The following is a 24,615-nucleotide window of genomic DNA, read 5'->3' on the forward strand; positions in this document are numbered from 1 at the left end:
AGAATGACTACTACTCACATCCTGTATCACTCTACTGGCTACTTATCAGTTATCAGGCTTAATTCAAGGTACTGGCTATTACATATGGCCTTGGTCCAGTATACCTATGGGACTGCTTCTCTCCCTATGTTCCACCATGGCAGATTTGATCATGTGAAGAGGGCCTTCTGGAGACACCACCTTGCACATGGGCAAAATCAACAGCTGCCTGTACAAGTGCATTGTCTGTGGTGGCCTGACTGAAGAAGTCAGGAAAACTTCCACTCGCCTGGCTTTCTGCAAACAAGGCAAAACTGAATTATTCAAAAGGGCTTTTTACTCAGATAGAAAGGCTGTACTGTAAGGAAGTGGTCTCAAAGAGATGCATCAGTAAAGAGACAGGGACCATAGACTCTACTACTATGTGCTACTTACTATGTACTATCTGCTGCTGTAAGTGTGATCCTATTGGGTAGTTCTATGTTGTTTAATATGTCAGTCTTAGAACTGCTTTTACTCTGTTTCAGCATTTCTTCAACTCTGTATTTGATTTCTGGTGGTTTTAAATCTTCGTAAATTTGCATTTATATACCCTATTACATTGTTTATTGAAATATCTTTGAAACTGACTGTACTAATTCACATTGCGTAATCCGCCTGGAGTCTCAGTGAAAAAGGCAAACTATAAATAACACAAATAAGTAAGACTATCAGGGACTTCTTGATAGTAGCCCCCAGTTCTCTGAAGCTTTGTACCCATAGAACCTCACATGAGCGTCAACTTTCCAAACTCTTTTTTCTTTAAAGAGCAAGGTATTTTTATTTCAGAGAGTTGCTAAAGTCCTTTTTGATTCTGTCTCTTTAATGATACTGTGTAACAGAATCTGTAGTATCAAAATGCCCAATCAATGCTTCTTCACTTCATTATGGAATATGCAAGTGGCCCAGGTTTATAAGAGGGCAAGCTATCTCAGGCTTTTGGGTATAGTCAGGATAGGAATGCAAAACCGACCTACAGCTCTTTTGAGAAAGAAAAAATATATTAATGACATAATAAATAAACAAGTAAAATGCTAATTATTAAAAGATTTGTTTACCTAAATGGTTCTGATTCATGCACATCCAGCGCTGCCCCTCGTATCCTTCCTTCTTTCAGGGCTTGAGTTAAGGCCTTTTCATCCACCAGACCACCACGTGCCGTATTCACCAAAAATGCTCCCTGCCTCATCTAGTGGGAGCCAGAAAGAAAGAAGAAACAAACCACTCAGCATTACTATTATAACTCAAGATACGAGCTCGTATCCCACAGAGTAGCAAGATTCGAGTCCAGTAGGATCTGAAAAATCAGTAAGATTTCCTGTTGTCAGATCTTGACTCTCAAAAAGTTTATATTCTTGTCAGTCTTTAAGGTGCTAGGGGACTCAAATCTTGCTGTTCTCCTACAGATCAACACAGCCACCTACCTGAAACTAGCCCACAGAGAGGAGTGTGACTTTTACACTTTCCACTTCCAGCTGCTGTCCAAAATGTGCTCTGAGATGCTGTTTCTGGGAGACAAGAAATCCTTCCCTTTATGGGATCCAACAATGCCACCAATTCTTCCTCTGGAACTCTGTTAGACATGCCTCCCAATCGATCTCCTGTAAAGGGGGCTACATAACATCTGCCCCCCTATATGCGAAGTCACAGTATGACACCTGCTCGTACTCCCTCCTCTTTTACTTGTATTGGCTCGGATGATGTGGAGAGAGCTGCCATCTTGGAATTTTATATGTATTTACTGCTGACTTTGATTTTAATGAATTTAAATGATTCATCTGTTTTATGACATGGTTGTAACCTGCCCTGAGCCCGCTCACGGGGAGGGTGAGCCAGAAATCAAATAAATTATTATTATTATTATTATAATTACCCCCTACCCCTGAGCGCATACTTGAAGGCATGTATAGAAATATGCCATTTTCTCCTTGGATTTTAGAACTTTTCTGCATCTCCCAACACAGCAGCATTAATGGGTGCAGTTACAGTAGGATGAGTTTGGGGCTTGGATAAGGCCTCCTGTGCAGTGTCTCAAATGTCATTTTATTGTATCTTAAATATCAAAATGCCCAATCTTTGGTAGTCCAGAAGAAGGATGTTTTAAAGACTAGCCACTGATAAAACCTGGCTTGGAGACTCTAATATTCACTTACTAATACCTACCCCATTTCTCAAAATGTAATGTTAGCTACTTCAGTGATATAAGGAAGTGCTGCTCTAGTAAGGACTGGAGTCAAAACAACAGTCTTTGGTTTTCTTACATTATGCAATATTAGGCTGCTATCTGTAATTTATCAACTGCATTAAACTGACTTGCAAAAGTAGCATCACCTGATCTATAATGTGCAAAAGGCAGATGGACAATTAGCTGCATGTCTTAACTATCCCAAAGGTAAAAACACATACAATTACTATTTGCATCTGCTTAGTGTTATCACTGTGCCAGCAGGAATTCTGGCACTCAACAGCCACACATTCCCAGGCTAGGGTTGATGCCAATAAGATGATCTTCCTTGGTTTGCAATTACCTGCTTAATCGTAAAGTCATTGATAAGGTGGTGATTATGTTCATTGAGGTTACAGTGTAATGACACACAGTCACTCTGGTACAGCAGATCCTGGAGTGTGTAGACTCTCTGGACTCCCAGGGACCTTTCTATGCCATCCTGCAGGTATGGGTCATAAAAGATCACATTGAATCCGAATGCCTTGGCTCGAACTGCAACTGCTTGCGCAGTGCGACCTAAGCCAAAAGAGAGAGAGAGAGAGAGAGAGAGAGCTGTCATAATAGGCTTGGCAATGTGGCAGCACTGCATGAATTCCGAAGAGTGCATTAAATGGTACCAATTGGCACGACTGGCTGCCAAACGCCTTCTCCTGCCACAGCAAAGGCGTTCATGCTGCACTGATTCTCTCCTGTTTTATCCCTTTGTCAGAAGCAGCTGAAATGCGGCACTTGCAAAAGGAAACAAATGGCACTAGCATACTGGTCTGCATCAAGGAGGCGTTTCTCAAGTTCACTGATCCCACGCACTTAATGCGGCTTAGTTTTTGCCATATTCCAAACAACACTAGAGTCCAGTAGTGGGTGCTGTGGGAATGGAATGTGTGTGCCCAAAACAGACAAACTGCCCATACACAAGCCCTCAAACTTGGATTGATGAGGTACTTTATTTTCCAAACATTGGATGCATTAAATTCTGTACACAAGAAAATACCTCTCTTCCTTCTGACAGGGCATCCATCGCCATTGGGAATGCTTTGTGGGAAGACAACTGTGTGACATCGTGAGTTATTTCTGTAATGTCAGTGTGTGTGTGTGTGTGTGTGGTGCCCTCAAGTCATAGCTGACTTATGGTGACCCCTGGTGGGGTTTTCATGGCAAGAGACTCTCAGAATTGGTTTGTCATTGCCCACCTCTGCAGCCCTGGTCTTCGCTGGAGGTCTCCTATCCAGTTACTAACCAAGGCCAACCCTGCTTAGCTTCTGAGATCTGATGAGATCAGGCTGTATTTTTTTTTTAAAGATCCTGTTCCTCCATTTCTTATGGTAGAATGCTCATTCAGTGTTAATTTAACCCCCCCCCCAAGAACCCTCTCCAGACCCCCCCCACCAGCTGTTTTAGGAATCTTTTTTTCTCTGTCTTGTTGGCTCCCTTCTCCTTCCGCCTGCTAATCCAGTCTTATTTAAAAATACAAGTTATGAATAATTGAATGATTCTCCCATGGAAGCAAAGTCTTGGAACTACTTTGTGTGGAAAGGTCCTCAGACTCAGCAGCACTTGGCATCTTTAAAATGTTGTGGATGGGAAAATGGGTACAGCCAGAAAAGAAGGTTCAGTTGAAGAGAGAGGGACAGTAGTTCTCCGTTGTTTAGAGTGATTCTGCACAACTTGTGACCCACCAAGTCTAATGCAGTTCACTTGCCCTATATGATTGCCACCAAGGCTCTATGACTGTCCTGTTTTCACTGCCTGCTTGGTTTTGCAAATCAAGCAGTTTGTCAAGCACCAGGCTGACCATGCTATGAGAATAGCGAGTTGCATACTCTAGTGATCTCATTATAGGTGTTATACTGGCATATTTTTATAGTAGCTTTTTAAAAAGAGAGACTACAAAGAGACATGAACATACATCAATAAAAAAGAATAAATGTCAATCTCCGAAATTAGCTATTACCTGTTACTCACTATCTTTTTTAAATACCACAGTTGCTTCTGCAACTATTTTACTCTACTACTTGACGACCATCTAACTTCAATTTGTCAGGGGCTTCTTTTACAAAGAATACTGGAGCTGGTGAAGAGAAAGCCACCCCAAAGTGTCACAATTTCTACATGTGGAAGGAGACACTGGAGCGCCTTTGCATCTTTCCCTCCTGCTGGCAGATCAGAAATCTCCTTGAGACAAATTTTTGGGATAGACAGTCTCACTGCTGACTTTGCTGAAGGTCAAACATGGAACATGGACTGTGGCATGTACGAGGGCATTACTTGAATCTGCCTTTAGAATGTAAGCAGTTGTGGCATTTTTCAAAAATGTGTCCATTAACTATTTGCCATTGCACTGCAGAGGCAATTAATATGAACAGACGTTGCAACGCTGATACACAGGCACATCCAAGCTTCAATGGGGAAATACGGCGCTGCCAGTGGTAACAGTGGTACAAACATCTCAAACTGGAGGGGCATTCTGAGAAGGATTCCCATCCCAAATCATTCAGCTTCCCCCAAAGAGGACTGAAGTGCTGATTTTTAGCACCCACTGTGGTCACACAACTTATGTTCCAGACAGTTTTAAGCCTCTGCATGCCTTTTAATTCCGATACAAAACACAAAGCCATGTTAAGGATATTTTATTATGAAGGACTTCCATATAACAAAACAAACAACGAAACTCCTCTGAGCCCTGTTTATTAGAAGAGCAACTTGTTTGCTATAGGCACCCCCTCCCCTTTCCTTCTGCACTCTTGCTGAATGGCTATTTAATTGGGCATGACTAAGACAACTGTCATGGTTTGGAAGCAAAGCTTTAATAAGGCTCTTCTGATAAAGAGGGACAGCTGCAGTGCAATCAGCAGGTCATTATCCACAATGTCATTCCTATTCAATGTCACCGCCTGGGCCGCTCAACTAACCGACTTCTACATCAAGACCAGAGTCTTTTTTTAATATAAAAATCTAGAGGAAGGCAAATAACCAGACATCGTACCCTCAGGTTGGCAAAGTGGTCATCAGAATTAGATACCTTAAAGTTCTGCAGCATGATAAATGGGGGAAAAACTCATTTCCCTCATCTGCTATAGCTGTGAATAGATGGACACACACACAAACACCTTTCTTTGCAATTAGTCATTAATCAGTAGTTACACAAAAGTATAATTTAGTGCCTGGCTCACAGGAAAAGTTGATATATCTGTACATTGACAAACAGATATAAATTACCACTAACTGCATGATAATTCTGGATCTGATGTCCTAGTTATAGTGAGTCAAGCTCCATCCTATGAGCTTTCGTGCTGACGAGAAAAGGAGGAGGAGTCCCCTTTTATTATTGAAAATTCATGAACAGAAAGCCAAATAGGACAAGGGCCGCTGTAAGGAGGGACTTTTAGTGGGAAGACCTGGGGGGATCCAACCCACTAACATTCAGAATGTTTTTTAACGTAAACCAGCACCTGCCCCAGTTGAGGTCAGATGATTAAGCCCAGTATCTTATGCCTTCATTGTGACTGAATGAGATAGCAAAAAGCAGAACTTTTGCTATGTTTGCCCCTAGGCTTTGGACTGAGCTGACTTTGGACCAGAGGAGAAGCCTATTGCTGGCTATTTCGGGTTTCCTGCTTCGGATTTACCCAAAGAGTGGAAAAAATTCGGAAATACCAGAATTCCAAAGTGGCAAGCTGCTTCGGAATTCTGGTATTTACTTGCTTTGGTATGCTCCGTAAAGATTCAGAGCATACTGAAGTGAGGAGGAGCAACCCCCCCATCCCATGGGGCAACCCTCCCCCCCTTACCTGGCTGGCAGGGAGAGGGGGAGGGTGATCAGCCGGGTGATGGGATGCGTGAGGCTGGCATGGCCCGCAGCTGGGTGGCGGGATGTGTGAGGCTGGCACGGCCTGGAGCCAGCTCCTCTGCCGCCGCCGCAGCCTGCGCGAGCCCGGGATGGCCCAGAGCCAGCTCCTCTGCTGCCACAATGGCTCCTCTGGGCCTGCAGGGTGGCGGAAAAGGCCAGAGCTGCCTCCTCCGGCCCTTCCTGCCCCTCAAATGGCTGCTGTGGCAGCCATTTGAGGAGCAGGAAGGGCTTTTTCCGCCGCCTCCTCTGCCCTGTGGCCCTGCAGGGCAGCGGGGAGGGCCAGAGCCACTGCTGCTGCCGACGCTGCCTCCACCACCAGCGGCAGGGACAAGGTAAGTTGGGGTGGGTAGCTGGGGCTGGGGGGAAGTTTAAAGGGCTCTGCCGCTTGCAAGCGGCAGGAAAGGGGCCCTTTAAACTCGGCCCCGAAGCTTTCCAAAGTATTACGAATGCTTCGGAAAGCTTTGATTTGGGATTTCCGATTCGGGGCCAGCATGCTTCCCGGATCGGGAAACCCGAAGTGCATATCCCTAAATGTTGCCAGACTCCACCCCCCCACACACACTTAAATTTCAGCAAATATTTGATTTAGTCGTTTTGGGTGTTGACTTTGTAATTACTACTTGCTGTTTTATGATTGGATGTTATCATGTTCATTTTTAAATACTGCATACTGTACTGAATATTACCATTTTAAATACATTAAATAGCAAATGCCAGGTCAGTTTTTATTTTAAATTCCACTTATACTTTTTCTCCCCATAAAACTATGGTCTCCTTCCTAATCACCCAAAGATAACCTGGTTTTCTTCCAGGACCAGAGCAAATTTCTTAATTTCTAATACGTTTACGGGCTAAACTTATCTTTAAAGTGCAGGGTACAGCAACACAGGACTGACTTATCATTTTAGCCATCCCTGTTTCACCAATTTGTAATCTGTGTGCTATATAAACAACCTATTTCATTATTCAGCTTACCCAAGAGAAATGATAAAAACATGAAGCTCCAATTTAATCCTTTACTGCCAAGGTTAGATATTTGTGCTGTTCCCAGTGAAGACAGGACTCTTCTGATAAATGCAGACAACTCAAACAACTTAACATCACCTGTCATACCCAGCAACCCTGCTGTTCCCTGCTCTTATGCTGGTAGTCTAATGCTTGATGTTATGGTTATGGTTAAATGCTGAGGCTATTATTTGACTGGACTGCAACTGTTAATTACCTTGTCTTTCAGACCCACAATGTGAAACTATGCAAGGGAGGCAGTTGCTCCTGCTGTTATCTGTATGCTTCTCTGAAATGCACCCAATAGTTCCCAGACACCACGGCCTTGAAAATCCCAGACACTTGCTGTTTTCCCACTTAGATGCTTTCCCACTGAGCCTAACTGACTGTTAGACTGGTGTGTGTGTGGGGGGGTGGATTTTAGGATTTGCCTGTGCTTTGAAAGCCTATATATGCTTGCATGTGAACGTTATTCCTGGTAAAGATGGAGTAAGCTCATGATACTAGCAGCTTTTCAATAAAATTCTTTTACTGCCTGCAGTGAAGACTTTTGAGAGCTGCTTGGCAGATCCTCTGCTTTACATGCAGAAGGTCCTGGTTTCAATCTCCAGCATCTCCAGTTAAAAGGAAGCAGGTTGTAGGGATGTGAAAGACCTGAGACCCTGGAGAGCTGCTGCCAGCCCGAGTAGGAAATACTGACCTTGTTGGACCAATTGTCCAATTCAGTATAAAGCAGTGGTAATCTTCTCTTACCCCCTATGAGAAGTAGGACTCCTTTCACTTCAGAAGCAAGTGGAAGGAGCTTTAAGCCATACTTAAGCCATACAATGTATAAAAATGACCTTTGGTTGCAATTTGGAGAATGAATATAATGGTACTCCAGTCCTGAAACTTGTTTCCTCTACTGATGCTCATAGTAATCCCAGATACACTCACCTTTCTGGGGTGATAAGCCCCTAGGAGGGATATATACGTTAACACAGAGTATATCATGGTAATCAGACATGTGATTTTCAACAGAAAAACTGTATGTAGCCCAAACAGATCTTCTTGCAAGGACTGGACTCTCTTGTATCAGTGGAAAGAAAAAAACTCATCCCCTTGGTAAAAAGAGAATATTTGGGGTTTTTTTCCTTCTCTCCAGAAGCCACCAACTTACCAAATCCAATGAGGCCAAGTGTTTCGCCTCGAATACGAGCTGCCCCAGAAGCCACTTCTCGTATTTGTTCCACGCTCTGCACTCGGGTTCCTTCCCTCAGTGCCTGGTACAGCCAAGTGTTCCGTCTGTATAGATTCAGGACATGGCATACAGTGGAATCTGCCGTCTCTTCTACTGCCGCCGAGGGGATGTTGCATACAGCAATCCCTGGAATACAGGGAAGAACCCCACTTTATTAGTACGGCCAGAAAAATGCCCGGAAATCTCAAGGGTTCTAAACTAAAAACTAAACTAAATGAAACTAAACTAAAAAAAACTCATACATTAAAAAAATATATATTTTTAGACACCAACATATTGTCCTAAGTTAACCAAATCTTCATTGAGTTGCTTCTGCACGGAATCTGAGAGCCTTGAAAGCCATCAGATTCTTTGCAAGTCTAGTGCCCATGCCTTAGACAAGTCTTCCAGAAAAAGTAATTGTACTGAATTGGATCAGAATAGGATCAAACACTACTACCGCTGATGTTGCTCTCTAAAAAATGATTCTTGAAGTTGGCCCAGGGGAGTAGAGAAAGGACAATTCCAGAGAGGAAGTGAAGGTATCTTCTCACTTGTACCATTGAGATGGAAGATGAAGAGGTGGTGCTATAGCTAGCTACCATGTTTTTTCCATAGCCTCAACCACTAACTCAGCCATACAGACAATAACAATGAGAAAAAAAGCAGAAAACTAGGGTGCTCTGAGTTGTATTTTCTCTATTTGATCTAGCCCTGCGTAGTTTCAACAAGCACTCAATAGAAATTAGTCATGATGCTTCAAAGCGATATGTGGGACCCCCAGCTTTAACTGCTTAGCATGCCCTCTTGCTACATGCAAGAAATAACCTGATTCCAAGCCTCATGAAACTTGTGGAAACTGTTGACTTGTTGAATCCAACTATATTTAAAATGATCTGTTATGTGGAAATAATTGGATCCCAATCGTGCCATCTGTCTTTCGTGAAGTGTAGCAATGTTCACTCAACACAGGATTGTCACAGTTCAGCACAGCACAACCCAACTCACTCTTTCACCTGTCCACAAGATCACATCCCAGTTGCTCCAAGCATCACAGACTTAACCTCTTTTCCTCTCTCCACCTGGCTGCAATGCTTTACAAGTAAAACTCATCTTGGCCCCATTCCCCAGATACCTCCGTTTTATCACAATATTGTGACTGCAAAATTCTCTTCACTGTTATTTTTCACTCTCCCCACAATTACAGCAGCCTGGGCTACCACTGGAGGGTGAAGTAGGAAGAGTGTGCTCTATGGACAGAAAGCCCTTGTGCCTGTGGAAACGTTAGTCTGGATCCAAGACTTATTATTTTCCTGTTAACATTTTCTTAAAGCATCCTAGACTGGTATTCACCTGAAAAAATAGTAGAAATAACCCTCTAGTATTTGTGCTACAAATGAGGAGAGCTAGAGGTGGTATGGAGAGTGATGTGAAGCAGTCACATTAATGCAAACATATTAAGAGCAACTAAAGGTCTCCCATGGGCAACATACCAAAAGGAGGAAAACAACACAATAAAATTGTAATGCATGCATTAAGCCCTAAGAGCCTACAAGGGCCAAAACCCTTTGATGCCAAGAAGGCATGAAGAGGGTTTTTTTAAATACTGCTGTCAGTGGAATTTTTGTTTTTAAATATTTCAGTGTTATAAACATAGATAAAGAGCTGTTGTATAAACAAGGCAGAACCATGGTCCCTATAGATCACTTCTGATAACTCTGACAGGAATCAGCTTACTTACTAGGGTCTCAAATTTAAACATGGGTATTTAACAGTAATGGCTCCATTGCGAAGATACTGATTTCCTTAACAGATTTTTAAAATGCATGTGTGAAAACCTAATTTATGCAGCTAAAGTGCCATTATATGCCCTAGGAAGCAAGAAAATCTCCAAAATTTATATTATTAGGCGGCATTTGATTACTTTCCTTAAAAAAACAAAAAACAACTTCAGAAGCTGCTCAATATCCAGATCTCTGACACCAAAGTCAGGCTGTAAGTAAAAAGGCAAATAGTTCCTAAGCAAGCTAGAATGTTTTTTATATAAATGATTTGTCAAAGCATCTCGTTTAGGACTACAGCAAAGGATGCGGGTTCCTTTAGCTTTTATTAAGATTTACAATGGAGTACTCTGAAGCAATTAATCACTTTAATGCCACCCTATCGACAAACATATACAGCTGGCACCCTATAAAGATCAATTTTGTTTTATATGCTAATGCAGTGGTACTCATTAGTGGTAAAACAATTAACGCTGCTGCTTGCAAACATCTTACTAGCGTTTTAGTAGCACAACGAAATGGCCAATATGTTATAATTCTTAAATCTAGTTAAAGATTACATAATCAGTTTAGCTGTCTGTGTTATCTGTCAGGCAACAGGAGACTTCACTGCTAAGAGAGCTAAAACAAATGGGACAAATTACCACGTCATCAAAAAGGCCCTTGAAAGAAACTTGCCAACACCTGACCTAACCCACAGGCCAAGGATCTCCATTGGGACATAACCTTAGAAAACACCTTGTATAGTTATATCAAAGACAAGTGATAATAAATGAAGGCTCAGTTATACTTCCTATGAAATGATTACAAATTGGAAGTGTCTTGGAATGTCCTCTACATGAAGTATGACCCTTCATGGCACACAATTCTGTTTAATAGCTTTGCATGAAGATTCTCCTCGTGGGCATGGTTGGTTTCATGCAGCCTCCAAACATTCCTGCTGGCAGCTTATAACAAAAGTAGGCAACAATCCATGTAACAAGATGGCACATGCTATGAATCACCAACTTCTGAAGCACTTTCAAGCAGACAACTGTCTGCTACCTATAGTATCATGGAATGGTCCTTCAGCTGGCTTCGGAAATAACCATCTCTTTAAAAAGAGAGGATCTAAAAGTACATTAAACACCACATGGTGGCAGTGCTTTAAAATGATAGCATATTGGTTGCATTCAGACAAGACAAACTTATTTCATGGTAGGCACAAAAACACAAAACTTCTGCTTGCTTGTGCTCTTCCTGCCTACCCATTTCCCTTTCCCCTTGTGTGTGCACAATTGAAAGATTTCTGGTGTGGGAAGCATTTAATCAAATACCAACTTGCCATCTGAGTGAAGGCTCCTGAACACCCTGGAATATTTCCTCTCCGCCAACTGGAATGAAAGAAACCAGTTTGTGTAGAGGAAAAACACTCTAATTTGCCCGGATGCCTACATCCAGATTATCACAGAAAAATGGAATTTGACTGAAGACTTTCCAAAGTAAATGTGCTCTGTGTGGGTGAGGGAAAGAGAAAGGTGGGGATGCAGAAGGAAACAAAACACTAAAAGAAGTTGTGTTCCCATTACACCTGTTTCTTAAATACTGCCCAAATGATGGAAGTAATGGTAGCAGGCAGCAGTATTACTATTTGGTGGGCTGCAATTTAAGGAAAATAAGATATTCAGGCTGCAGTATAACTGAAAACAGAGTAAATCTGAAGAGAATGTCAAGAATTCACAGCCAAGAAATGAGCATAGTACAAATGTGTTACAAAATTTGAACACAGATCTCTGTATAACCTTATGAATATGAACAGGAATGTGGTGCAGTTTTGCAGTTGTTTTTTCCCAAGAGGGTAAACCAAATATCAACAACATATAATTAGCCCAACTTTATGGATGCAGAACCAAACAGGATCTAAAGAATCTATGTAATAAAAATACTGGAATTATTTACAGGTACCAAGTGTAGGATCTGAAAAGCCCATCCAGAGAGACTGGAAGATTTATTTTCACTTACTGTGAAGCTTCCTTTCTCGGTAGTCCAGCAGTGGGGCAGTCCTTACTTTTGGGATATAGCTCCTCCTCTCCGAAGGTAGGGTCAGTCAGCTGACTTTGATCCCGGAGGGGAGGGGCTTGTCCCTGGAATCGTCAGTCTGTTCCCATGCCCTGACTCCCCATCTTGATACCAAGAGAGAAAATAACTACCCTCAATTTTTTTTAAATAAATAGAAAGGTCCCTCCCTTGAATCCACTGGGAGGAAGACTATCATCCTAACTCTTCATCCAATCCTAGAAGCTGCCCCGCAAGAAACTTGGGTGCGCAGGACTGCCCCACTCCTGGACCACAGAGAAAGGAAACTTCATGGTAAGTGAATATAAATCTTCCATTCTCCAGCGGTCCTAGGGAGTGGGGCAGTCCTTACTTTTGGAACATACAAGAGCAGTGTGCCCCCAGGGTGGGTAGTCCGGCTGTAGTACCCTCCTGCTGAAGGTTGTCTCTGGGGAGGACAACTTATCTATCCTATATTTCTTGATGAGAGAATATACTGATTTCCATGTGACCACCTTATTGATAATTTCTAACGACTAAAGGATTTATAGGCTGCCTGTGTCGCTGTTTCTCTTAGTGTGTGTGCCCTGATGTCTATGGGCATCTCCAGACCTCTGGCTTGACATGCCAGAATTATGTACCCTCTGCTACCTACTTAGCCAAGAAAAGGACACTCTGGGTCCCAAGGAGGACCTCCTACAAACACACAACTAGTACCAGACTTGTGAAAAACTTTAGTCCTGCCCAAGTGGAATCTCACATCTCTACATATATCAAGGTAGTGAGATTTTTTCTTCTTCTTTTTCCCATGCTTTGGATTCGGTTAGAAAGAGGGAAGTACTATCTCTCTTGTCCTATGAAAACATGAAGTTCACCTTTGGAAGAAAGTTGTTTTTATTCATAACTTGCTCTACCATCTTGGAGGAAAGAGCGTGGATCTCTATCTACTGCTAGTGCCTGCCATTCTGACACTTGTCTAGCTGATTTTATTCTCATCTGAAAGATGTCATTAAAGGTCAATTCCTTTAGGGGTCATGAAGTCATAGGCTCAAGGCCGCTTTTGTATAATGCTCTCAATACCAGATTAAGATTTCACATGGGGGTGGGGGGGGTGGGGGAACAGCGAATCCTTGGAAGATTCGACAATGAGGTCCCTTTTTAGAATCCATTGCCATGAGGGTGATATATAAGGGAATGTCCCTTCCTAGAACCCGTAATTGCTGGGATGGTCACTACCTGTTGTCTAAGGGTGCTGGTATTAAGACTTTTCTTCAACCCCTCTTGAAGGAAGGATAGTAACTCCCTAATTAGCTCAAAAAGGTTACATGACTCTATCCGTGCACTCTTCTGGGAACTTGGCAGGAATTTTTTATTGACTCTGTGGAACTTTTCCTGGAGGCTAGCATAGTAGCAATTGTGCCTTCTGCTTTATGTCCAACCCTATTGGTTGTTTGTGTTTGACCTCCACACTGTGAGACTTGTCAGAGCTGGTCAAGGGTGTGGTATTGATCCCTGCATCAATGGGCCCTCCTTCAATGGAAGTGCTAGGGATTTATGCTTGAAAGATGCTTCAAGTTTTGAGACCATGTCTTTCTGTACCTGAAGGTTGCTATTAGCATCACTTCTGCACTTTACTGTGTGATCTTCTGAACAGCTATGTGCAATAGCTGTACTGTGGAAGGCATACAGGATGTGCGAAGGCAGCTTGCTGCTCCCATCATCTATCCCTATGATTTGAGGGTTTCTTCTTCTTGTCAAAAACTGTGGTAGACCAGTTGGAGAATCTTTCTGGATAGCATCCATTCTGCTTGGTCCATCACTCTCTGGCTTAGCCAGTCCAGCTTGGAGTTGTCCTCTGTATAAACATATGGTGACCTGTCGGAAGATTCTGAGATTCCACCATACCGTGTCTGATGGCTCCAAGTTCCAAAGGGTTTACCCTGTTGATCATTTGTCCTTCAGCCAGATGCCCTATGCCATTCTTCCTTGGGTGTGGGATCCCCATCCCCAAAGATGTGTCCATGGTCATCACTGTTCTCTCTGGTTCCCTGAGTGGGACACCATCGTGGGACTGAATGAGGTACAGCTATTGGTTGTTTTCCTGTCTGAGGATCTCTGACAATTCAACTATCTTGGCTCTTGTGATCTAACCCCTCATGGTATGGCAACAGGCATCTCTGAAGTGCACAGGTCAAGATGTCATTTGGATATGGGAAAGGAGACACTCTCCGTGGCCTAGCCATGCTATCAGTGCCACTAGGATTCTGATGAACACCCTAGGTGTCATTTTTGATGGAAGCCAGACAATCTCCCTTCTGAATGGCAGTCATGACAAATTTTAGCCTTTCTATTCCGACCTTTCTTGTTCCTAGGTGCCTAATTTATTTGACCAAATTCCTTTGGATCTGGAGGAAAAGGGACCAGGTGGCACAGAACTGAATTCCACTGATCACAGTATCCAAGTTTCCCTCTTAGACTTTTACAAGTACGAGAGACTACTGGAAGGGAATCTCTAATGGGGTTATTCCTGATTCTAGGGAGGATTCTCTCCAACCCCTTAGTCCTTAAGGGAGAAGATTCCAGGATTCTCCTCAAGTTAGGGAGTTTTCTAGGATACAGCTCTTGGGGAAGACTTGCTAGGGAATTTTCCCTTCTTTTAACAGTTCCCCTTTCTTCTTGGCCGAGGAAGAAAACTGATAGCTCAGGGTCCTCAGACTGAAGGCTTAACCGAGATGTGTGCTCTTAATGGCCCTTGCCTCCTCTTTAATCTGGGGATGGGGCACCCCTTTACCTATCTGGAGTCGGACCCCCACACTGGAATGCCTCTCTTGTCCATCTGAGAGTCTAACTGCTAGACTATTTATTGATGTGCCTTCAGACCTCTTTGAATTCCTTATTTCCATCCTGGGCCAAACCAGTGCATTTGTTAAATAGTAACTACGGCTGTGACTATGTAAATAGGGGGCATGTAATTTCTTTCCCCTTAGTGGTGGAAAATGCCATCCAGTCATAATTGCCTCTGCAACACTGGTCTTTTGGGGGGGGGGTCTCCCATCCAATTGCTAACCAAGGCCCAATCCTGCTGAGGTACTGAGATCTTATGAGATCTGGCTTGCCTGGACTAACCAAGTCAGGGACTGTGATAAGGTCAGAATTATCATTATTCCCAAGAACTACTGGGTAATTGAGACTGGTTTACCCAAGGTCAGCCACCGAGTTCAAGCAATTATGGGACTCAAACCAGCAGGGTGATGATTCATGGCCCAACCACAACATTACAGCAACTCACTCCAGGCTTCCTTGCCTGGTGGATGCAAACCCTTTCACTAGTCTATTAAGAGGCCTGGGAGTAGGCTGAGACCTGGGAGTTGAGCAAGTCTAGGCCACAGGCTTTCACTCTCTGAGAACTGGAAGGAGGCTAGGACTGCCTTTGCTGACATACCATCAGCAGAAAATTTTCCAGGCATTCTTGCCTGACAAGTCCAGGCCCTTGGGCTTTTTCTCTTTCACTGGCCTGTTGAGAGGCCTAGAAGGGACTGAGTCCTGGGAATTTGGAAAGTCTAGGCGACAGGCCTGCACTTTAAGAGGCCTGGGAGGTAGCTCGGCCTGCCTTTGCTGACATTCTGCCATCCAGGCCCTTGGGCATTTCCCTTTCACTGGCCTGTTGGGAGGCTGAAGAGGGGGCCGAGGCCTGTGAGTCTGGCACCACTAGGCTGCAGCTTTGCCCTCTCTGAGGCCTGGGAGGTGGCTGGGGCCAGCTGTTACAGACATTACCACCAACAGAAATTTTCCTGCCAAAAGGAGAAACGAAAGTGAAAGCGCACCTCACAAGTCCTGGCTGAAAGGAAATAAAGGAGGGCTCCCTTTTATTTAGGTCAAGCTGGCTCTGAGGCTTCTGCTACTCTTTTCTCCTCCCTCCTTCCTTTCGCAGCCCCCATTTCCCGCAGGATCAGTCTTACTGTGGTTCAGTCAGGGTTGCTGGGGTTGGAGCAGGTCCTCTGCTGCTGCTGGAGTAAGGTTGCCAGCTCCCAGTTGGGAAATTCCTGGAGATCTGGTGGATGAAACCTGGAGAACGTGGGGTTTGGGGGGGGGGAAGGACTTTGGCATGGCATAATTCCATAGAGTCCACCCCCCAAAGAAGCCATTTTCTCCAGGTGAACTGATCTTTGTGGCCTGGAGACCAGTTGTAATTCCAGGAGATCTCCAGCCACTACATGGAGGCTGACAATGCTATGCTGGAGGCTGCTCCTTCCAAGCCTGATGGAGTTCCCGATAATATCGGTCACTACAACAAGCTACCGCGGACTCAAACACTGTACCCTCTGGCCGTCTGAGGGGGGGGGTTCCTCCCAGCCCGATGGTGGGGAACCTCGGTGGAGTTTTGCGGTTGTGGCCATAAAACCTAGGAGAACCTGGGATTACAGGCGCACTCCACCACACCCAACTCATCTCTGGCAGTTTCTTCTTCACCAGGATCGCTGCACTCTGCAGAGCATTGCTGCAGACATCCTGCTTGGATGGCAGGGCCAGAAAGACTGGCGATTCCGGGGACAAGCCCCTCCCCTCCAGGATCAAAATCAGCTGACTGACCCTGCCTTAGGAGAGGGGGAGCTATATCCCAAAAGTAAGGACTGCCCCACTCCTAGGACTACCAGAGAATAAAGGTTTGTTCTGCTAAAGTACATTAATACAAATGGCAAGTTTCACTGTACGTCCAGGAGAAGGAAGTTTTGTATTTGTTCAAGTACTCAAGGTCCACGACATCAGAAATTCAAGTTTGGTGACGCATGTTTAGAAGGCAGAAGAGCTATGACAAGTGGATCATGTTGTAGCACCCATTATATTGTCTTCATATCTACATTACATATCTCACAAACTTAATCCTGCAAGATGTATTACTACAACAATGAAAGTGACCATAGTTTTCAGAAACAAAAGTATGCCTCACCCTGAACTAGGAAGACTCCTATGTTCAGCGACGAGAACACCTATACTAAGACTTCAGCGTTATTCAAACAGCCTTCATAAACTATTGTGGCTGCTAGTTGCTAATGGATTTTTTTACCTTTTCAGGCAAAGCTGCTTGTGTCCTGTTTGCAGTCTGGGGTTGAGCCGTTTTCCTAAAAAACTGTTCTCCCCATTCTCTTCGACGCACTTTGTTTTTTGTATGGATTTGTTTTTTAAAAAATACAAAAGCTCTGGTGGCCCGAGGTAGGGAGTAGCCACTTCTGAGGCCAGAAAGAATGGCACTGTTTGAAATGGCCACAGCAATTCATGTACAGTTCACATATGGTTTATAAAGAAATGTAAATGCTGTTTCAAACTGCCATCCCCACCACACTTTACATGAAATTGGGGCAGCACTAACAACCAGACTAAAACAGAAATGTGAACGAGGCCTTCATTTGGCATTACACTGTACGAGATCCAAGCATAACTGAGATCTGACATGAGTTAATTATTAAATCCATTTATAATTTTATTGGTCAGCAATATAATTGGTACAATTATGTACCAATCTATGATTGGTAGAATGCTGATATGAAAGGAATACATGGGCAGAATATTTTTCAAGACTCCCTAAATAATTAACAAAGCCAACTGCTGAATCCAAACATACACAACATAGCTGACTGTATGAATGTGGAAATTTTTACTTCATTGTCTTCTATTGCAGACATATTAAAACACTGTAACTGAACAACATGTTTTGTAATCCTAGAACTGCACAGTTTTCTTCTTGAAGCATAAAGATCCCAAAGAAATGTGTGTGGGATTTTGATGTGTATACAGTCATAGGGTGCTTCCACACTGCTATGATTCTCTGTGTAGCTTTCATTGCTGCTTATTTTTTTTATTGAGGCTAAGAATTCAGAGGAACCAAAAAAGAGAGAGTTATAATGTTCTAGTGATATATCAATTGCCATTTTTTTTCAAAAAGGCCCCCTACAGCACTCTAGTCTCAGGGGAAATGGCAGGGGAGGGGGGGTGAGACAAGGAAAATGGTGCTATCCTGGTGTTAAATGGTGCTAAAGCACTTACCTTCCTGTCTATGTGGTATACAAATGTGCTTCAACTGCCATCTTTCCAAAAAAAGATTGCACTAAACTAGCTTTGGGAGATACTGCAACAACATGGAAATGGAAAATTAAGGGAAAGTGTTGTGTGGGTGCTTGGGGTAACCCCCCCCCCCCCAAATTCTACCAATCCACCTACCCCGTTATAGTTTAGATGTTAAATTAGAGCAAAACAACAGCCACAGATAGCCACTGAGGTTGCCATATCATCTAGATATGCCAGAGGGTGATGTACACAAACAACAGGTGATTCCACAGAGGAAGAACCATTCCTTTGCACAGAAGACAGCAACACACTCTCCATACCAGAGGGACTCTATCTTTAAATAAGAATTCCACAAACCATTTTATTCAGCAGGGCTGGATCGACAGGGGGGCAGGGCGGGTAGTCTGCCCCTGGCACCGCCAAAGAGGGGGCGCTGGGCGCAGCTACCAGCAGCAGGGAACGTGCCAGAGCTTGCGGGGGCAGTGTGGACGGCTGAGCGGAGGGCTGGGAGGCCGCCCGCGCTGTTCGCCTGCCCCGCTGACAGGGCGGCTGGCTTGCCGCTCACGCAGGACAGGGAATGCGCAGCAAGCCAGCTGCCCCGTCAGCAGGGCAGGCGAACGACGTGGGCAGCCTCCCAGCCCTCCGCTCAGCCAGCTGCGCTGCCGCCACCAGCTCTGTGGCGCACCGTGCACAGGGGTGGCTGGCTTGCTGCGCAGATGGCACACCTCCAGGACCCTGCATGTTGACGTCACAGAAGTGATGTCATCACGCAGTGCCAGGAGCACGAATGCTGGTCTTGGGTTGCCCTGGGCATTGGCAACCCTAGATCCGCCCCTGTTATTCAGTCCATATAACTCATAGTTAAGAATGGAGGCAACCTATCTGTGCCAGAGCAAAAGGAAGTAGATGTATAATGCCAAGTAAAATAAAATAATCATATAGTTTGGATTTGAAACAAAGCACACACACCAAAAAAACAGGCTGTAAAATATGGTTCAGGGACAACTAAAAAAATAACACCTTTATTGTACTTTTAAGGGAGAAAATCCCAACTTGTTCTACAAGAGTGTCATCTGAACATACCAAGTTCTCCTGCAGCTTTAATGTCGATGTTGTCGTAGCCACTGCCTATCCGAACAATGACTCGTAAGGCCTTGAATTTCTCTAGGTCTTCTCGAGTGAGAGTGATAGTATGGTACATCATTGCTCCAACGGCTTCATTTAAAACCTACCATACACACAAAGAGAAGGAAATCATAGACATTAGTGAAGCAGATGGATGTGTTCCGGTAGCAGCTGCTGCAGCCCATTGATGAGTCATACATCAGCATCAAGCAAGGCACAGAATCCAACCTGCTAAAATGCTTGGAGAGTCGCAATAATACTGAGAACCCTAAAAGAAGCCCAAGTATCAGTATAGACGTGTCAGATATTTCACTCTCAAGCACTAATTTTCATCTTTGATCAAGGCTTACATGTTGGGAGAATGTGAATGCAAAAGGAGCAATGTCCAAAAGGAAGCATTAAGCATTTGCTTGAGCTTTGTACTTGGATCCCTGACAAAAAATACAAACAAAAGCTTTGCCCCTGCATTCCTCTGATGACTTTTCAATTCTAGAAGTAGTCTGTATCAGACTCTGAATTATTTTAGTGTGTTGTATACGCATGAAGTTTCATGTTAACCTATGGATGAGTGTTAATAGTGCTTGGCACTTTACAAGGTGCACCTTTCTCCAGCTAATTTTCATTTTTTGACCACTGGACTCTGTTTACCAGGCAGATCAGGAAAGGTTTATGGATTTCAAGATCTCATTTGCTTTGTTTTTGAGCCACAAACGCAGCTGAAAGTTTTCTGATACCTGCAGCCTAAGCGCTCAACCACATTCATGATGCTAATATCTTTATCTAAATAATAACCTCCAGTGTTTGAACCTTTGTACACTAATTTAGATTATTTAGATTAGGTCAACACTATCAAGTCTCTGATGATGATAGCTAATAGGATACCTCCCGCTTTTCATAGCAGTAATCTAAGAGGAAATCTCTACATGTTATGTGGGAGATAATGACCAGATCTCCCAATTCCTTTTTAAAGAGTTCTAATGCAGCCAAAGGGGCTGCAGTGCTAGGTGTAAGGGAAACCCTTTCTTACCATATAGTTTCCAACTGAAATGCTACCTCCTCCTCAGAAACTACTATTAGCTAAAGTGGAAGAAGAAAATGAAAGGTACCTAATACAGTGATGTCTCCTCATCTTCCTCCACCCTCTGCTCCCCCCACCCCAGCTAACAGTAGCTTGGGGAGGTGAGCGAGAAGATTGAACTGTGGCCCCAATAAAACTCTCTCTCCTAACCTCGCTCCACAGCCACTTGGAAACCTTAAATTGAACACAGTGAGAGAACTATCACAGATTTCCTGTGAGATGTGCAGTTTAGCCTTGAATTATTGTAAGCTTGAGACAGCTAGCGAAAGGACAGTGTAACTAGTCCCAGATTGAGTCACTACTTTATATCCTCTCTCTCTATTAGGAGTCCCCCCCCCCCAAGCCTTGTTGGCTGCATTCAGACATCATGACCAATCTCTGTTCATGAGTGATGCAAACTTGGCTTGCTTCATGCTAGATTACACCTCTTATATACATGGCATGTCTGAATGCTTCTTGATTTCAGGGAGGTTGTTTCTTGCACACAAGATGGGATTCTAAACCAAGGCTTATCGTTTGTGGTGAGGAAACAAGCTCCAGTTTGCCACATGCCTGCATTTGGACATATTAGCAAAATGTATTTTTAAAAAATTACATATATTCTAATACATAATGCCTTGATACAGAAGAAACATTGTTTATAACAATTCATAAAAAGTAAAATGGTATGTTTTATATTTTTTTAAATCCCAGTACAAAAGAAAGATTGCCCAGTGTTCCCCAAGCTTATCTGTACAGAGAAAATAATTTATTTGTATCTTTTGGTGATATGTTACTTTAGTTAATAAAGCTACATTCCAGACACAATTAAACCAATCTTTTATAGAGAGGATTCCATTTTCTTCTAATATGCCACAATAACCATCTTAGCAACTATAAGCAAAGTTGAGACAAACCCAATATTTGAAAAAACAACAACTCCATTTAAATACCCTAATCAGGTTATTTTAGGATTCTTGGTATACTACTACATAGCATATAGCCAATATACGGAATCAAATTTTGCCAGAGTATATTGATTTCTAGACATAATTCAAACACATAGTCTACATATTGCAATACACATATCCAACATAATCTGATAGAGTTCAATATATAATCACTAACTTGCAAGATGTAAGATACTACTGCAGAACCTTTCAGAGCCTGCAGGCACATTTGGAATTCTGACATTGTGAAGGGCGCAGCCACGGAATGGCTGCCACAAAATGGCTGTTGCAGGTGGTAGAGCCAGTTATAAAAAGGCTGCTGCAGCTTACCTTCAGTCACATAGCGAAGATCCTTGTGCTATGAAAACAGCTTCTGCCAATGCAATGTTTTTAAAAATCTGCAGAGCCAATCAAATCTCCAACAGTCAATTAGAAGCCATGCTGGACCCCACCTGGTCCAACCCACGTTCTAAAAATACGGCGGGCATTGAGAAAGGTGTTGGCGGGCACAATGGTGCTAACGGGCATCATGTTGGGGACTAGAGATAGGCACGAACTGGGAAAATTCCAAGCCGTGCTGTTTGTCACGTTTCATGAACCACAAACTTTGATGAATTTGTCCCGGTTCATGAAAACATCACATTTGGGTCAGCAGAAGGTCTGCAGAGAGCCCATCCCCCCATTGCCTAGGAAACTGATTGATCAGCACCAGGCTGTCTGCAGTGACAAATCGAAATACGATCCAAACGAACTGAGCTAAAATTTATCACAGTTTGTGAGAAATGAGCTCCCACGAACCGCTGGTTCGTGGTGAACTTAAGTTCATATTTCAGTTCATGCCCGCCTCTACTGGGGACCCCTGCACTACTGTATTTTACTATTATTTTAATACTGTAAAAGTACTTTACAAAAGTGCTTTTTCAACAGATTATTTTTGGAGTAACGTTCTCTGAGATCCTTTTCTATTCCTGTAAACATAGGACCAGTTCATAGATCTTCCTCCAATTTCTTTATATAACTTAGGCCCCTTTCATAAGGTTTGTCTTCTGGAAGCAAAAAGCATTTTTTATGGTTGCACACACCTTAAGGATAAAACGCTATCCTCCTGCAGTTGATGAAGCCTTAGTCCAGGTTTTCCTAAACTGTTGTGATCCAGTTTTTGTTGTAGATTATCCTTTAGGTGTGTGAAACCTTAGCAAAAATCAATTTGCTGCCCAAAACCAAAGCATGTTTAAAGAATCTACATGAAAGGAATCTTGGAAGTAGCATCTAAATTTAACACCAGTGAGTAAACCTGAACTAACATTGGTAGAAATATGTTTTTACTAATTACAGATTCAAAAGTAGTCTCTTTTCTCACGCCATTATGCCTTTTCAGTAAAGAGTTACTATATGCCTTCTTAGATTCTTCCCAACTTACGTATAATTTCCTAATAATTAATCATTTGTCAATTATCCATTACTTGGGAAAATTGATTTTGATTCAAGACATCTGAAATCCAGAAGCTTTCAATTACTTTCAACACAGAATGAAGAGGAGAGGAAGGTGAGTGGCAACAAGCAAAATTTATACTCATCACAAGGTTGTCACAATGGCTTGGAACCAGTGGGCAACTGGGTGAAAGATCTTTGGCGCAGGCAATTGTTCCCCACATTTCCTTTCTCCAGGCAGCCTCCTCTTTGTCCCAAAAATCCTCTGCAAGGGTCAGGAGAGACTTGCAAAATGCAGCATAGTGTGGAACACTGAAAGAATGAAATGAGGTAAAATCTTAACCACTTCTTTCTCATCCAGCTGCCAGTGGAAGGAGGTGGTGGCAATTTTACCTAATTTCTCCTTATAGCTGCATTGCATCCTACTGCATACATTTTTGTTTGTGATGCTCTTCTGGGCCTAAAAAGGATTTTCTGGGAGAAAATAGCAAACTGTTTGGGGAGAGGCAAAGAATTGCTTGCCAAAAACTCACATGGTTTTATTTATTTTGCTGGATTCATTCCACTATCTCATTGTAGCCTGTATGTTATTTCTTATGATACCAGAAAAACAATGTGAATAATTAATGTGCTAAGTTGCCTCTGACCTATAGTGACCGTACGAATGAAAGACCTCCAAAACGTCCTATCATTAATAGGCTTGCTCAGATCTTGCGAACTGGAGGATGTAGCTTATTTTATTAAGTCAAGTCATCTCATTTTAGTTCTTCTTCTTTTCCTACTGCCTTCAACTTTTCCTAGTATTATTGACTTTTCCAGAGAGTTTTGATTTCTCATGATGTGACCAAAGTATGATAGCCTCAGTTTTGTCATTTTAGCTTCTAGGGAGAATTTAGGCTTGATTTGATCTAGAACCTAATTATTTGTCTTTTCGACCATCCATGGTAACTACAAAACTCTCCTCTTGCACCACATTTCAAATGAATCGATTTTCTTCCTATCAGCTTTCTTCACTGTCCAACTTTCACATCCATACATAGTAATGGGGAATACCATAGTCTGGATTATATTGATTTTGGTCCCCAGAGAGACATTTTTATCTTTAGGGATCTTCTCTAGCTCCCTCACGGCTGCTCTTCCAAGTCTCAATCTTCTTCTGATTTCTTGGTTGCAGTCTCCCTTTTGGTTGATGATTGAGCCAAGGAATAAAAAAACATGAACAATTTCCATTTCTCACTGTTAGCTTTAAAATTGTGTAATTCCTCAGCAGTCATTACTTTTGTCTTCTTGATGTTCCGTTGTAATCCTGCTTTGGTGCTTTCTCCTTTAACCTTCATCAGTAGTTGTTTCAAGTCTTCACTGTTTTCTGCCGGTAATGTGCTGTCATCTGCGTATCTCAAATTCTTAACATTCCTTCCACCAGTTTTCACTCCACCTTCTTATAGATCCAGTCCAGCTTTCCTTATGATATCCTCTGCATAGCAGTTGAACAGGTAGGGAGATAATATGCATCCCTGTCTGACAGCTTTGCCAAGTGGAAACCTTGTTTCCTCATATTCTGTTCTAACAGTAGCCTCATGTCCAGAGTACAGGGCCCTTTTCACACTACATACCTGCTTCCAGAACATTGCGAAATGCAGCATAAAAAATGTGGAAGATAGTGTTTTCTTGTGAGAGTTTTGTGCAATGTTGTATATATGTACTGTATTGTGCTACAAGGTCTGTGCACTGAGAAAATTTCTGTTCTAGTTTCAGTTCTGGGGGTTCCAGAATAATTCTAAGAAAATTTCCTTTTCAGTTTCAGTTCCAGGAGTTTCCAGAATAATTCTGAACAAATTTCCATTTCTGTTTCAGTTCT

At 42.9% G+C, this 24,615-nt stretch overlaps 1 protein-coding gene across 9 annotated transcripts in view; it reads right to left on the reverse strand.

The window, feature by feature from the left end:
• Positions 1 to 24,615, reverse strand: part of CTBP2 (C-terminal binding protein 2) — a 280,138-nt gene that overhangs the window by 12,652 nt on the left and 242,871 nt on the right. For all 9 annotated transcript variants that reach the window (XM_054983757.1, XM_054983751.1, XM_054983752.1 and 6 more), the window contains 4 exons: positions 19,278 to 19,422; positions 8,257 to 8,463; positions 2,547 to 2,761; positions 1,077 to 1,207 (listed from right to left, as the gene is read on the reverse strand). In XM_054983757.1, the coding sequence (XP_054839732.1) occupies positions 1,077 to 1,207; positions 2,547 to 2,761; positions 8,257 to 8,463; positions 19,278 to 19,422 (698 nt within the window). The remainder of the gene's footprint in view (positions 1 to 1,076; positions 1,208 to 2,546; positions 2,762 to 8,256; positions 8,464 to 19,277; positions 19,423 to 24,615) is intronic.

The sequence above is a fragment of the Eublepharis macularius genome, chromosome 6 (assembly GCF_028583425.1).
Source record: "Eublepharis macularius isolate TG4126 chromosome 6, MPM_Emac_v1.0, whole genome shotgun sequence".
Classification (NCBI taxonomy): domain Eukaryota; kingdom Metazoa; phylum Chordata; class Lepidosauria; order Squamata; family Eublepharidae; genus Eublepharis; species Eublepharis macularius.